Source organism: Bombus bifarius, unplaced genomic scaffold (assembly GCF_011952205.1).
Source record: "Bombus bifarius isolate JDL3187 unplaced genomic scaffold, Bbif_JDL3187 scf7180000009200, whole genome shotgun sequence".
Classification (NCBI taxonomy): Eukaryota; Metazoa; Arthropoda; class Insecta; order Hymenoptera; family Apidae; genus Bombus; species Bombus bifarius.
Window position 1 is genome coordinate 3,868,441 of NW_022884965.1, and position 15,624 is coordinate 3,884,064.

Genomic DNA, 15,624 nt, shown 5'->3' on the forward strand with positions numbered 1-15,624 from the left:
TGTCACTTACACATGCACTTTTATGATTGAAAAGAAATGTTTATAAACATGAGGAATTCAGTTTCTATTTCTTTATTCCGCTTTTCCTACCCATACAAAACGTATATTCGTTTCTATTCGTTCTGTATGCACAGATGAGACGTATATACAAAATGTTATGAGAATTATTTTTTCTAGTTACATTAAGAATATCTACATTTCATGTATTCAATTATTCTGAAGCGTTATTTCCGAAATTTTTCTCGAGTTGTTCGCTTTGGTATTAATCAATACTAACTATTGACAATATTTCGCATTTGTGTCCGAACAATATTTTCTGTTAACAAAATTTGTTAAATGTAAAATAAAAATGTAAAAATACCATAGTCGCGTAAAATCGGCCATAATTTTAATGCTAACAGTCTGAAGGATAATTTTACATATCAAATCTTACTAGTTAAATGAATAGTTTCCACTCATCATAAGACTTGATTAATAATATATCTGTATTATTGTTCGATTAGCGAAGAAAATAAATTAGTATATACCTAACAACAAGCCACCAGGGCTTATCATCACTTATCACATACCACAGGTTTCAGGCTTCTAAACTCTCAGTCTATGTTATTCATTTCTCTTTGTTTAATGCTTGAATAAATTCCTCGAGTTTCTCTTGAATTTGCCTAACACGTTCTGAAACGAGATAAAAGTAGAAAAACATAGAAATCATAGTCAAATTGATGTATATGTTTAAGGTAGACTACTTTCTGAAATTATCTATTGAAATGTATATCACGACATATTTTTTTAATACAAACATAATGAATAAATTTTGTACTTAATCAAAGAAATTTACTTAAATTTGATTAAGATGCATGATAATAAAAGAACATACTTAATTCTTCGGCTAAAGTGACCCGTCTACCAGTCAGCAGTTTCTGTTTCATTTCATTATCTTGACTGTAATCTTCTAATACTTCTTTTATTTCTTTATCTAACCTACGAGCTTCTCGATTCATAATTTGTTGTCGAAGTGCATTGGCAGTAACCTTCAGCATTTGCTGAATCCTCCAAAACAAAACAACATCATTGCACTCCATCTATGAGAAATATTAAAGATTGAAATTTCCAATGAAAGATAAAATATCAAAAATACTAAGCAATTTTTTTATTACTATATGCACTTACTTCATTTTCATGTCCAGTGTGATAGAGATAATATCCTTTCTTGCAATCGTACGCCCTTGCCAAGCTTTGTTGCAAGAAAAATCTCCTATATACTGGATGCCACGTTTCTCGAATGAATTCATTGTCGATTTCCAAACCATTTCGCTGCACGTTCTTCCTAATTGTAGTAAGTTCATCCTGAGTAAGTGTAGGAGTATGTTTCTGTGAACAAAAAGAAGATAAAGTAATTCTTTTAGATTATTATTATTTAGATTATAAAGTGATTATGTCTTCTTACTTTGTCCGCATAAAGAATTTTATCTAATTCGTTCTTCACTGCTGAACATTTCTGTTGGTCATCACTCTGACTCTGCCAATACAGCCATCGTTCCTTGCGACCTGGACCCAGCATGTCTCTTAAAATTTGTTCCGTAGCTTGCAATTTCTCTTTAACTGAGGTTTCTAGAAAACGAACTGCCTGATCCCAATCACGTTTATCATTCACACTTCTATCCTCTAAAGTGTTCAGTTGAATAACTCGCAGCATTTCAGATGCCTAAAGAGAATTTTTCATTACGTATCATTTCAAATAAAAAGGATTAGAAAATAAAAGTTAAAAAATTTACTTTTTCTTCCCAGTAATGTCGCCTCATAGCTTCGTTAACTACTGCATTTTTTAGATTGTCAAATATATCATCGTGATCCGGACTAAGTTTTGCCTGATTCATGAAATGTTGAAATTCCTGTTGCAAGCATTCCCAACCGCTTTCGACGCTTCGAGATGGTAACTGCTGTTCAGCCCACTGACGAAGTTTTATGTCGACAGTGGTATTAAATGTGCCTGTATTCGGAAACAAAGAAAAAAAGATTAGATTAATTGCTCATAAAAGAGAATTCCATAATGGTGTTGTGAAATATACTTGGACTTCCGCTTTGAGCCGCGGGTAAATAAATGTTCTCGAACACGTGCATGCTAACTTTGTCCCAGATTCTAACCATTAACACCTCTTCCCAGTGTCTAGGTGAAACTTGAGACAGATTTATAATTTCGTCCAGAATCTCCCCTCTTGCTCTCTCGAAAAGTTCATCTCTATCTAATTCCCTTAATCTATAAAAATATATCATTTCTTTCAATGCTAAGTAATTAAATTTTTTTTATAAATGGTAAACTCGATAAAATATGAAAGTTTATACCTTGGGAAATTATTTTTCCATTCTGTTTCAAGATTAAATCTAGTGGCCTTAAATGCATCTGCTTGTTGTTCTACAGTCTCACGAACCATCTTCCAAAAACATTCCGCAACCGCGAGACTCAAATTTCTTGTTGTAACTTGACCTGACATTACTAAGCCATCCCTAGTAAAAACCATGAAAAATATATATATATATATATATATATATATATATATATATAGCCTTGAAAGTTACTCACGAAGTAACTTCAACTAATCAATTTCTGTTGTTGCAATATAATGCAGTAATACAGCATTTGATACAATAGACCATAGAAATAATTATTGCCTAGTGTAGTAATATTATCATAATTATTCGTCAATGAATCCAATATAATACGTACTTAAAGAGCTTCGAATTTCTAAAGAATTTTTCTTCATAATCTTTGATCGTTTGTATGCTATCATCCTGTCTACCTCTACCAGTGACAACAGCAAAGTAGCCCAATGCTTTCATGGGGAATAGTTTGCCAGACAATATTTTACGAACACGTTCTGGATTGGCCAAGTTCTCTTCTGCTAAATCTACCTACCGATGCCAAAATATTAATAATTATACTGACTTATAAGTCTCGTAAGCAATATTATACCTTAGTTAAAACAAAAATGGTTCGTTTGCCGGAAGGGTCCATTTGAGAAACGAGATCCGTCACATTGCTCCTTTCTGCATCCACGGAACCATCTTGGATACATAGAATGATCGCATTAGGGTTACTCATATATTGTTGAGTCATTTGTCGAATAGCATCTCGCGTGTCTTCCGCCATGTCAATTGTAACTGTCTGTTGCAACAATTTCACAAATTTTACGCTTCTTAGAGAATAGTGTGGCAATTATTTTTGATACAAATTATCACTTACGCTGATTATACCAGGCAAATCGACGAGAACCATACGCTGAAGGCCTGGACCTTTCACAGTCATCGAAATCACATCTGGACTAACTGTCTTGCCATTTTTAACACTGTTTTTCATACGTAATTCTACTTCGCGTCTTAGCTCAGCTAATTCTGACTCTTTCGTCAAATCGAATTCTCTTGAACTATCTTTGAATTGAGCTATATGATAAGGACCTTCACTTAAAGTAACTTTCACTGGAGCTCTTGTCATCATTTCGCCACCACCTCTAAATCAAAAAATAAAAATTGCAGAGTTAAGAAAAGGGATAAGTTTTAGTGAATAATTTAAATTTTTTTATATAACTTTTATTACCTAGGAAATATTCTTGCTTGAGCGATCATTTCTAATACAGATGTTTTGCCAGAACTTTGATCACCAACTACTACCACTCTTGGTAAATGATCAGCAGTAGAATAAGTGCTATCATAATCATTAAGTTCATCTAAAACGTCGCTGTACATGTCGATCAAAGATTTCTGGAAGAAATTATTTAACATTGACATACAATTTTAGACATCGAAATTCTATAGCTGCAATATAATTACTTTTATTTTTTTGTTACTCATTTTTTGACTTCCACGTAGTAGCATCTGCTTTCGAAGCTCTTTGTTTTCTCTCTCTAATCGTTCAAGTTCACGTTGATACCTTAATTGTATTTGCATTACTTCTTCTTGCATAGCGTTCAATCGCTCTTGTGACTTTTCTGTGGACGAAATGGCGAATATGTAATTATAGGCTTCTAGAATGATGGAGAAATGAATTTTAATACACTAACATGTACATACGAGCTTTCTTACGTTCCTCTTCGATATTGTCGTTAGCTAATGGGCGAGCAAACGCGACAGTATTGTTCACCACGTGCTGCTTCGCTTCTGTATAAAAAAATGTTTAAGTATTGATGTATTAAGTCTGTTTATGATAAAGCAACAGTAGCACTTTGCTCGTATAAAAATTAGTTATTAAAAATTAAGAATTGTGACAAAGTGATTCCAAATGAAATATGAAATATGTATTAAATAAAACCAATAAGTCATTGATTAATAGTATTTTCTGTTTAATGTATGAATTATTAATCGAAAAATAATTCTAATTCTAATTCAACAATCTAATTCAACAACACAAGCAAAAAACAGAAATTGAAAACAAAAAAAAAGGTCTGTCCCATTCAGTATTTACCACTATATTTTTATTCATTTCAGGAAAGATCTACATTTTAGCTTAATGCATCAGGATTGTTACAATAGAGCTTCATTTGTTTAAAGGAAATTTTATAATATAATATTAAAATTTGCGAGGGTTTAAATAAAAATAAAGAAATCTTAAGATAATAAAGAAATCTTGATGTTTAAGCAAAGGAGTGAATAAATGTATGATATATAATAAGTGTATAAAATATATGAAATGAGATGTATATAGAAAAAAGTTTGTGAAGTCATATTCTAATATATAATACTGTAGTACTATATTACTTGTATTACTATTGCATTAAATGTTATGTTACTTATATAAGCATTATATTGCTTCTAGGCTTCTATGTATGTTTCAAAGTTTAACAAATGTTAATTAAGGTAAGTATGTAAAAAACACTAAATTGTTATTTGCCCATATCTTTTAATGAATGAAGTTCTACTGTATGTTAGAATTGCCTGAAGATGACTGATAAAAAAAAGAAAAAAAATGCTGAATGGACAGACAATAAGATATTGATAATCCTGAACATTTTACACACCTGAATAAAGTTGGGATACTATTGTTGAGATTGCGTCAAATATACCTGAACAGAACAGACCATAATGATACATTTCTAACTGGATATATATACATAATAGGCATGATTTTGACAAGCAATGGTGGAAAATGAAAATATGAGGAAATAAATTGTATTTAATTCATTTACAAAGTCATAAATAAAATATGATTTTATATATTATTTGCATGCTTTTGAATAACGAGTTGGAGTATTTTTAATTGTCATTCATATTTCTGGGATACTTCAGCAATTTCATTTAAATTAATGGGAAGTAGAATAGCAGTGGAAAAACAAATATTAGCTATTATATTAAAATAGGTAATTATCCCTGAAAATTAGTAGAATAAGAAAACGTCAGGCAAATTAAAAAATTAATGGGTGATGGGAAAAAGCTTGTGGCTTCAAAAATTTAGGCATTTTGCAAGGACGAACAAGGACCTGCATTTAACTCACGATTAAAGGAAATATCCACACCTGGTTGGATTTGATCAACTTCAGCTGCCTTGATAGCATCATCCAGTCTCTGATTGAACCACTCTTTGTACTCTTTATATTTAGCTTCGCCAAGCTGCTTTATACGTGGATCTGTTTATGTTTGTCCATTTTTTATGCCTCTAATTTCTTTTGCCTCACGTTTTCATATATTTAAATATTTTTCTACAATTTGATACTTACCAATTTCAATCTTATCTGTGAAAATATTTTTAACCGTCATAACTGATTCACGTAAATCTTTCCACTTTTCTTCATTAGGAAATACATCATTCAACCAACTCATATCTGGTATAATTTCTTTCCATTGTTCATATTTCTTTAACAGAAAATATTTTTATGGATATAGATCATGCATGAAATTATTGAAGTATTTTTATGTTAATGTTGTTAAGTACCTTCTGTAAAGTCATTCCACTACCAACTGCACCACCCAATAAAAGATACCGAACTTTTAATGCTCCTCTTAATACTCTTCCAATAAAAACTGCATATGTCCGATTAGGGTTTCCAAAGTAGCGTATATGTGGTGATGCTAGTAATGGCTGATAAACCTTGTTCATCTTGCCAGATATTAAATGTCTTGCACTAAATAGAGGTAAAGGATATCGTGATGTCTTTGAAATTAGCACAATCCTATCTCTGCAAGAAGAAACATTTAATGTTCTAGTTAAGAACATACAATTAATACATTTTCATTATCTGTATCTCAAACAATACAGGAGTAAAGAAATATTAAGCCAAGAATTAGGAGAAAACGCCTCATTAAACAATAAGATTAAGAAATGAAAAGAAATTCTGACAGATTTATAAAATTGACTAGTTCTTGAACTATAACCTAAAAGTTATAATACTTGGAGCTTAAATAACGACAGTAAATAACGAAAGTATAATGTTTATGAAATGAAGTTTTTTTTGTGTTTAATGTTCTTACCCTATTTTACCACAAAGAATTTGTTTCATTTTGCAAGATATCCTTTGAACAGTGAACTAGGAAAAACAATTACTAAAATATACTTTTTGGGGATATATATACGTCATATATCAAATTAATGGTGTAAAAGTTCTTCTAAAATTCAGTGAAACGAGACGGTTCTGTTAATAATTCATGCTTTAGTACTTCAACCTATTCTAACGCATGCAGACATTACAAAGAGGACACACTGTTTTGGCAAAGCACATGCGTGGAAATATGTGGATCCTTTTCCCTTTACAAATAGCGTGGATTCAGTTCTAAAATTCCACCAATCAGATAATTGGAGCGATAAAAAATCACAAAGGAGTAAGACTAGATTTAGGTTAGGTTAGTATTACAATCGTAGCAATCTCAAATTAAGTTTATGATAAACATCAGAAATCAATTTTGTAATTATTTATTAAATAAATTGTCTCATTTAGTTAGGATGACGATTTGTTATCTATATGCACAGTCGTGAATGTATTTGACTTCAGCCCGCGTTTTTCACAGATATAAATTTAGAATTCAAAATCGACCAATCGAATAAAACTTTCAGAGCTTTTTACAAATGTTATAAAATTGTTAATTTTCAGGCTTCGAGTTTTTCGTTATTTTACGAAAAACAAATTTAAATTGAAATTTTTTGCGATACATTTTTTAAAGGAGTAATTAATTTACACACTGAGTACTCTGTTAGCATTGAAGATATATTGATAAAAAAATTCTACTAATTTTTCATTTATCACCTTTTTTCGATTTCTCGTAAATTTTTAGGTATTCTGTACATGCAAGGTACAATGGACACATTGTATTTTTTGCTCCCATAAAGGAAGCGTTACTTTTATATAATAACAGAGGTTCTTCGCTTTTCCACAATATGCAGTAACGCAGAAATGATTCTTTAATAATTTTATTTTTCCTTTGCAATCCTTATATTACAAAACATACTTTTCCAGACACATTGAAAATATGCTCTATTTACAATTGGATTGTTGTCTAGTTTTGTTTTGTGCTAGCCATCATGTCGCTGTTGTTTCTCCGGTTGTTCGTCTTTATAGGAATAATAATAATATATCTATTCGCATAGGCTCTCGTATAATAATATGATTATGGCAGTACATTTACATTAAAGTCTATGTCATTATTTTTTTCTGCTTTTTGTTTTAATCGTTTCTGTTATACATTCAATTATCTTCTCATATTTTTATATGTTCATATTTATATATATATAATCTTTTGTCCCGAATATATATATGTATATATATATATATTCATATGAAATTCTACGTACTTAGAATTATGTGCATCAACTAGGCGTATGAAAGGAAAGTTCTTTTTCTACCGTTCCGTTATCATTTATAAGCTTTTACTCTTAAATACGTAACGATCATCATTCGATCATCGTTGATGCCGCGATATGAGATCTAGAGGGGGGGGGGCGGGGTGTAATATTCGAAGGCATTCGAATGAGAAAAAAGAACAAAGATTTCACATATTAAACGACTAAACTGCGCTAAAGCTCCTTCGAAAATGGATATCTATTCGGGCAATTCTGGAAAAACATGCCGGGCGACAAAAAACAGCCGACATTACAGATTTCTTCTTTATCCACCTTCCCTTTTTCGACTACCGCGATATGTACGAATCACAAGAAGCCGGCAAAAGCACGCTACTCGATTGGACCCCAGTTTACATCGTCCTTTTTAATAAATTAAATCAATGTATGACATTTTTCTTCCTTCTAATATTTTTTTTTCGCCTGATTAATCTTAATCTCCCTTTTAATTCGTTTCTCATCACCTAAATATCTGCTACTTTAACTAAAACATTACAAATGTCCCTAGTATTGTCTAAAGGTGCTCTTAATTATTTTTTTCAATTTCTTTTAATGTTCGCTATTTACTCACATTCAGTCTAAATTAGATTATATTTATAATATTTATAAGGGCATGGAATTATTATATTTTTAACATAATACCAGCTAGCCTTTTTTAATTATTACTATTATTATTATTAGTGTTATTATTATTAGTGTTATTATTATTATTACTATTATCATTGTTATTATTATTAATGCCAAGCTATGTACAGGTTGCCATTTTGCTTTTTTCTTCTTACACACCTTGATTACAACACGTGACCTATTTCCCATTGTTTCAAAAAACTTGACACACACTCGTCATTTCGATTCACGTTACTATATAACAATATATATGACCGAAAGAAATCGGAATTTCTTCTGGCAGTAGGTCACATTACATCCACCGTACTCGATGGAACAAATAAGCGTCGATTATTGAACGTTTGCAGCACTACGTTCTACAAACTATAAAGAGCATCAACTATAAGAAAATAAAAGAAAGAGGAAAGAAAAAAAAAAGAAACTAAATCTTCGCGTTATCTCGTATACTTGAAAAAAAATAAGGAGGAAATATGAACAACTATAGTTCTGACTCTTCTAGGTTATAAGATATAGTCTCTCCCCTAATTGCTTCAATTCTAAAACTCTCGCTCAAGATACATTTCTACATTCTTCATAAACCGATTACAAACTGTCTCTTCGTTGTTGTTTTCTCAACAAAAGACAGAAATTCGCTGACTCAGATTTACATTACTATCTAACGTTCCTTTAGCTACCTTAATGAAAACCTATCCTGTCTCATTCACTCGCGAGCCTAAGACTAGTATCAAAAGATCCGATTACGCTATTTCTGGTTAGAAAAGTCTTTCTTCTAATTATCTCGACTGTCATTCTGCAATGCGTTATTAAGAAAATCCAGTTCTTCTGAATCCACTTCTAAGTCCTTTAGAAAAACAATGATGTACTCTCTTCAGAGTCATTTGGGAAAAATAGTGATGAAATGCGTATCAAAAGTTGCCTCTTCGTCTGCCTTTCTCTCTCTCCTCAGTGTACTTCTTCATTTCCACATGTTACAAATGTCACCATACTCCTCAGAAGCTTCTTATAACTGTATATGTGAACCTGATTATAAAACACATGCTGATCACCTAGATTCTGTGAGATATCCAACTACACTGGCTGGCTCTGAAAAAAGGAACTCTGTATTCCTCATCCTGTTTCTAGTCAGTCAAAAACTGTTGCTCTTGTAATTCATCCTAGTTATGGACCTAGTCATGAAACACGTATCAAGAGGTGCTGTTTCTGTGTTTTTTACTCTTCGTCCTGCCAGGCTCAAATTCATCCTCACTCCTCCTTCGTTTCTCCTTTAACTGTTTTTCCATAGCAAGCATGGTAATCATCCTCTTATGCGAGTCACCGACGATCCAACCATGTTGCTCTTGACGATCATCTTCTTCCTCTTCAACTGCGGGAACCACTTCCAGCATCTCCTCTTCATCACTAGAACTGGACCAATAGTACAGTTGATTGGCAGCTGCCCTTTTTCGTCGACCAATGGCTACTCCAACTCCTTCTTCGACTTTATTCCAGGATTTGGTTGTCTTTAATTCCTCATCATCAGAATCTCGCTTACCACTCGAGGATCTACGTTCTTTGTCTTTTGATCCCTTTGAATCTGCTCTATTCTTCCTATCAGTGTTAGAGTTTTTGTTCTTCCTACCTGCTGTGATTTTCTGGTCTGATTTTGAGGCCTTTTTTGGCTTTGTTGGAGACTTGGAGTATTTCTTCTGTTTCACAAGAGACTCTTGATTATTTCCAATTTCATGATTGGTTTCCATCAACGTGGACTTGTTGCAATTATTCTCTAAATCACTAAGTCCTTCATGATTATTCTTGGCAAACATATCTTCATCTGTCTTGGCCTGCTTTTTTTGTTTCTCCTTAGTTTGATGTTTCTTTTTCTGTGCTGCTTCTTGGGGCATTTTGTTTTCTGTTAACTCAGTGTTCTCTGCTTTCTTTGTACCATTTATGTCTACAGTATTTTTTGCATCTGTAATATTCTGTGCAAGGGACTCCTTCTTCTTTCCAACCTCTCTCAGGATCTCCTCCTCTATGGCTTTTTGTTCTTTGGCTATCATTTGTTCATGCTTCTTCTCTATATACCTCTCTTTCCTCTTCTCCTTTGACTCCCTCTTTTGTTTCCTTGGCTTATCATGATCTGACTTATCACTCATTTTCCTATCCTTTGGACTTATTTCTTCATCAGAGCTACTGATCTCTGCTAATAATCCTTGTTTTCCGATAGCGCATTTTCTCTGTCTCCTGGTGGGCTGGAAGTCCATTAGTATCCTTTCTTGTTCTTCCTGCATTTTCTTCAACTGTTGCTCCTTCTTTTTCTTCGACTCCTGCACCTTTCTGCTCAGGAACACATGCAGTGGAAGATTCTCGGATTCCTTTTGTGGTTTTTCGTTACTTGACAACTTTTCTGGTAAGGCTAAAAGATCATTGTCAGGCTCCTCCTCTTGTTCCTCTATAGGAGTAGGAGACTTTGCCGCTGGCAGAGGATCAGAATCCTCAATAGGATTGAATGTTTCATTCTCAGGTTCTGTTGTCATCACTGGATTGATATGCTCCTCGGGCTTAGCAGGCCTGATTGCTTCACCGTATCTTGCACTTAGGGAGTTCTCATTGTCAGCTTGATCTAGAAGGTCCAAAGCTTCCTCTAATGGGATCAGCTCGCGCTCACTTTCCTGCGTGTAATCTGTCTTGGCATCAGTCTTCTCCCCTGGCAAACTTGGGCTCTTTACCTTGAACTCTTCTGCGATCTTTGGTGGTTCTACGGGAGCCGAGTCTTCCACGTCTGATTCAACAATAGAACTGTCTTCTCTATATAGGTCATCCATTTCAAAATTTCTCTCATACTGATTCTCAGTTTCGTCGTCGCTATTCCTCGGTTCATCCAGATCTTTTCTCTCATCAATAATCAGAGGATGATCGGACATCTCCGATTCAGATTTTTTATTATCACAATCATGTTTGGGAGTGTCGTTCTTTAAATCCTGGCTTCTCCAATCGTCTACGTGATCTTCGTTATCAGAGGAGTATTTGTTAACTAATTTTTGAATCTGTTCCACGTTTTCCAATTCTGTTGTCTTCTTGCTGCTCTTCTTCACTCTCCTTTGCCTTCTGGACTCGTAGTCCGCGTCTCCATTTTCATACTCACTCTCCGAGGAGGTGTATAACTCTGCGAAAATATTTTGCTTCCCTTTTGAACACGTTCTTTGACTCTTTGAAATACCTACACCAACATCCTCAGTCTTCACGGCAGTTCTATACTCATCAGAGCTGTCATTCTCGTACCAAGCATTCCTAGTCTTCTTTTTAGGATTCTTGTTCCTCTTTTTCAGTTTGGAATGCTTCAAAGATTGCTCCATAGGCCTTTTAGTTTTCGTTGGTTTTCTTTCCACGAACTCATCCATGGGTCCAGTGATTTGTCTCTGTTGATCCTCACTCTGGAAGGATTTCAGAGCGCCTTTCGTCTTTGGGGCAAACTTCTCTAACTCCTTAAATTTCCTATCAATCATAGATTCGAGTCTGGTACTTAGGGCATCGCCAGTTTTTCCATTCTCTAGAGTATCTCCAATGGCCTTAGACATTAATCCAGCCACGTCCACCTCTTTAGTTTTCAAGCAGCTCACTTCATAGCCTGGCCTACTCCTGTAAGACATCACACTACCCAAGTTAGGCTCTATCTGACTTTCCTCCTCGTCGAACTCATAGACATCTTTAATTCTATCTGACACGAACTCATCTTTTCTTTCAAAGCCATCACGGCGTTTCTTCCTTTCGGCCAAGCCGCCATGCTCATTACGTCGAATCAGAGGGAAGTTCTGGTGCTTCTTCGTCTTTTTAGTCTTCCTTTGTCTGTGAACATTCAGTTCTCTGAGAGCTGCTTCTGTTTTTGACTTTTCTTGTTGTTTTCTTTCATTCATCTCTTTCTTTCTTTCAAAGAGCTCCTTGATGGGGTTCCTGGACTTCTTCTGGAGATCTTTGGACATGGTTATGGGATTTGGTTCCAGAGGTGCATCTTTGTTTAGTGGAGTAGTTTTTACAGATTGAACAGATTCTTGAGATGCTACGTCCCCGGATGTAGATGTTGGGGCTCTGGCACACGCTAGCTCCGCTAGAACCTTCATCGGCGTGGATCCACTGTACACAGAATGATTTTGAATATTAGGTTAGAAAAAGCGAAATTACAATGATACGTAATTCGGATGATAAGGATTGCGGATGAAATGGTTTTGTAGTAAGTGTATAAATGTAAGTAAATTTGATACCTAATTTAATAAAGGCTATATTACTAATTTAATATGCTATATTACATATTTGTTATTATATAATTTAGAAAATAAATTTGACAACATTAATTTACAGCAAATCTAAATATTTGTTCAGATTGAACGTCAGTAATTAATACTCTTCTATTAAGTTTCCTTTTGATAATATTTTTATTAAAGGTTCCCATTTGAATATCTTAACTGAGTGTCATACTAGTTCATAAACCCAGTAAACTGACACATGAAAATTTTTATAGGATAAATCCTGTCTCAAAATCCAGTCTCATTTATTACACGCAAGAATCGAGCCATATATCAACATGACTATTATATGGCAATAGATTTACAGCCACCTGGAACATATTTATCCTTGCACGTTTCCTATTCCGAACCAGGGAACGGCCAAGCCAGGCTAGCAAGAGAAATGCACTTTCAGCCGGAGTTTCCATCGACTCTGAATCGTTGTTTGGCCAAATAACGAACATCAGAACGTATATTCCCAACGTTGTTATGTGGAGATACCTCGCCGTTGGTGGGTGGAGTGACAGGCTCAGATCAATACTTAACAGGAACGAATAGGGAACCATTCAACGAGACACCGGTGTCTTGTAATTTACAGATATCATGCTGCTTCGACACTTGGCTAGAGACTCTTGACGGTTTCAAAGATTTCAGCGGTATAACGATGAAATTTGGTAGCTCGTGTTAGTGGAACTCTTGGTATGTAGGATTCTTTAAATTTTAGAGAATTAGGTGTTTAAAAGTTAAACAATTCTAAAATTTGAAATTTAGAAAATTTAGATATTTAGGAATTCTTAAAAACTTCTTAATTTTAGAGTTGGCGAATTAGAGCTTATTAAGTGGAAGCTACCTATTGCAAATTTTGTTATCTGTAAATATGTTCAATAATATGTATATAATGAAATTCTTATATCTTTAAAAATTCGTGATCTTAAGGACGTTTAAGGAATCGTTCGAGATCGAATGTATAATGTGGCAAAAGCACAAGGAGGCTATTGTTGGGCGACAAAAGGAGGATTCGGTATAATGTTCATCGACGTTCAGAGGAATTCCACAATGGCAGCAATGACGTATCGATGATTCGTCGGACAAAAACAAGGAATTATAACGTGGTCGTTCAAAGGCGCAATCAACAGGTGTGGAAATGAAAAACTGGCTTTGATATTCGATCTACTGTATGAATTGCAATTTTTGCTGCAAAAGATAGACACTTCATTCGATGTATGTATGTAGGTATAACGAACGATTCACTGGCTGCTCGACATCGTTCTGAAATCTCCTTTCTCTATAAAACGATTGTGAGACTGCTTTAAATATGTTGTAAAAATCCTATCGAGTATCGGTTCGAAAAACGAAACACGAAAAGGCCAATAATTGCTACTGTAAGCGCCGATGAACATCGTTAAAAAACTCAACGAATATTCTATTTACTTGCATCCATTAACAGTCAATGTTAACGTAGAATTTAATTTTTCATTTATTTTTGTATATAAAATAATCGTCTGACACGTAATGGAACAAAAAATCAGTGAATTCCTATTGTATGGAGTCTTTTGGACTCAGGTAAACAAAATTCTCCCATTATATACATTCTGTGTATTTTTGCATTTGTCAATCTTTCATAAATGCACGAATATTCACAATTCATTAATTAACCGTAACCAGAATTATTGGCAGCTTTCATGTTCTTGACAAATTACTCACTTGTGATCATGTTTTTCGTTGCTGTGCAGCAAATTGGATAACGCCTTGTCCAATAAGCCACCCAGAGAAGAATTCATTTTGCTCTTAAGTTCTGAAGAATCCAGGTTCATCTTTGCACCATGCTCCTCCTGTAGTCCTCTAACATGCAAAGACTCATTGTAGCCTCCATTGGACAAATTTGTACCAGACAAATGTCTCTGATCCTGCAGAGAGGAGTACGAGTTCCTCAGCATGTCATGTTCGTTGTTCTTCGACGGATGTTCCCCGCGTATAATCTCATTACTGTTTTTCTGACCAAACGTGCTGGCTATCAGGTTTTCAGACTCTCTCATGCGTTGCTGGATCTTGTCCCTGAGTTTGTTGTTGTGCTCAAATGCAACGTCCAGACTGTCCTCGTAGCCTAGATTGTCAACTCTGGACATGTCGGGGCTGGCTGATCTGCTGGAATGCTCGCTTCGTAAGTTTCTGCAACCCCGTTTTGGGTAGTCCCTTTCTCTGGTGCTGTACATCTCTTCACCCAGTAGCTGCAATAGAGCAGATTGGTGAATGATCACTTGGAAGAATTCTGGATGCTCTTTGTATGAGAATCTGGGTACCCTATGATAGTTTCTGCTTTCTACTAGATGCTTGCTTGCAGAGTCGACCATTTGAAAACGCTGTGAGACTAAGAGTATTTTGCTGGCCTTGATTAGATATCTAAAGCTAGAGAATGGCTATCTGAATGTCCAGAGAATAATCAGGAAGCTATTATTTATGGTTACAAAGAAGGCCAGTACAAAGAATCTACTGTTTAACTGATCAAAAGTGAAGCTGTTGGACCTAAAAGTGAGACACAGAGGATTGAAGATTAACCAACTATTTTGGAATTTGAAATGGGCTACTTTGCAGCAATTAGAGCATAATTTTCAGCAATATGCTCCAGATACTATCAGAGGATAACACATTGATCAGTAAAATTAAATCTACTAATAGATAAAATTTCTTTCAAAAATTGGTTTAGTTAGGAAAGTTGTTAGTGAGGATAGAGGATGTGGAAATTTCATTCTTGTGCAAATAACGTTAATATGAATAGGTAGTGTTATTAACGCCAAGCTGAACCTTTTTCTATTAAAAAAATAGAGATTTTGCAGAGAAAAATGAATTTTAGGAAAGATATAATGCATTTGAAGATAGGATAAAAATTTGTACAATGATTAGAGATATTTAGTAATAGTGCTCAGCATT

General features: G+C 34.4%; 2 protein-coding genes across 8 annotated transcripts in view; both read right to left on the bottom strand.

Annotated features, from left to right (window-relative positions):
* Nucleotides 1–56: 56 nt before the first annotated feature.
* LOC117214270 (dynamin-like 120 kDa protein, mitochondrial) lies at nucleotides 57–6,748 on the bottom strand. 6 transcript variants are annotated; one of them, XM_033460222.1, is made up of 18 exons: nucleotides 6,454–6,748; nucleotides 5,918–6,161; nucleotides 5,703–5,838; nucleotides 5,502–5,612; nucleotides 5,007–5,051; nucleotides 4,063–4,149; nucleotides 3,823–3,980; nucleotides 3,590–3,753; nucleotides 3,239–3,503; nucleotides 2,969–3,160; nucleotides 2,723–2,907; nucleotides 2,341–2,502; nucleotides 2,067–2,254; nucleotides 1,773–1,987; nucleotides 1,445–1,702; nucleotides 1,168–1,368; nucleotides 875–1,079; nucleotides 57–672 (listed from the first exon to the last, which is right to left on the bottom strand). In XM_033460222.1, the coding sequence occupies exons 1-18, from the start codon at nucleotides 6,480–6,482 to the stop codon at nucleotides 608–610; spliced, it is 2,910 nt and encodes a 969-aa protein (XP_033316113.1). In that variant the 5' UTR covers nucleotides 6,483–6,748; the 3' UTR covers nucleotides 57–607. The 6 variants fall into 6 exon arrangements, with proteins under 6 accessions (XP_033316113.1, XP_033316112.1, XP_033316114.1 ...); XM_033460221.1 differs by having other exon boundaries at nucleotides 5,481–5,612; XM_033460223.1 differs by lacking the exon at nucleotides 5,007–5,051 and having other exon boundaries at nucleotides 5,481–5,612.
* A 623-nt stretch (nucleotides 6,749–7,371) lies between these two features.
* LOC117214269 overlaps nucleotides 7,372–15,624 on the bottom strand; it is an 82,087-nt gene continuing 73,834 nt past the window's right edge. For both annotated transcript variants that reach the window (XM_033460219.1, XM_033460218.1), the window contains 2 exons: nucleotides 14,401–14,924; nucleotides 7,372–12,547 (listed from right to left, as the gene is read on the bottom strand). In XM_033460219.1, the coding sequence (XP_033316110.1) occupies nucleotides 9,625–12,547; nucleotides 14,401–14,924 (3,447 nt within the window). In that variant the 3' untranslated portion in view covers nucleotides 7,372–9,624. The remainder of the gene's footprint in view (nucleotides 12,548–14,400; nucleotides 14,925–15,624) is intronic.

Excerpts from the sequence above, each read along its gene's own strand:
- LOC117214270 (XM_033460221.1), bottom strand. The coding sequence starts at position 6,482 with ATGAAACAAATTCTTTGTGGTAAAATAGG. Across the intron at positions 3,754-3,822 it reads TGAGTAACAAAAAAATAAAA|AAATCTTTGATCGACATGTA; the intron begins GTAATTATATTG and ends AATTTCTTCCAG. Across the intron at positions 2,503-2,722 it reads AGAAATTCGAAGCTCTTTAA|GGATGGCTTAGTAATGTCAG; the intron begins GTACGTATTATA and ends GGTTTTTACTAG.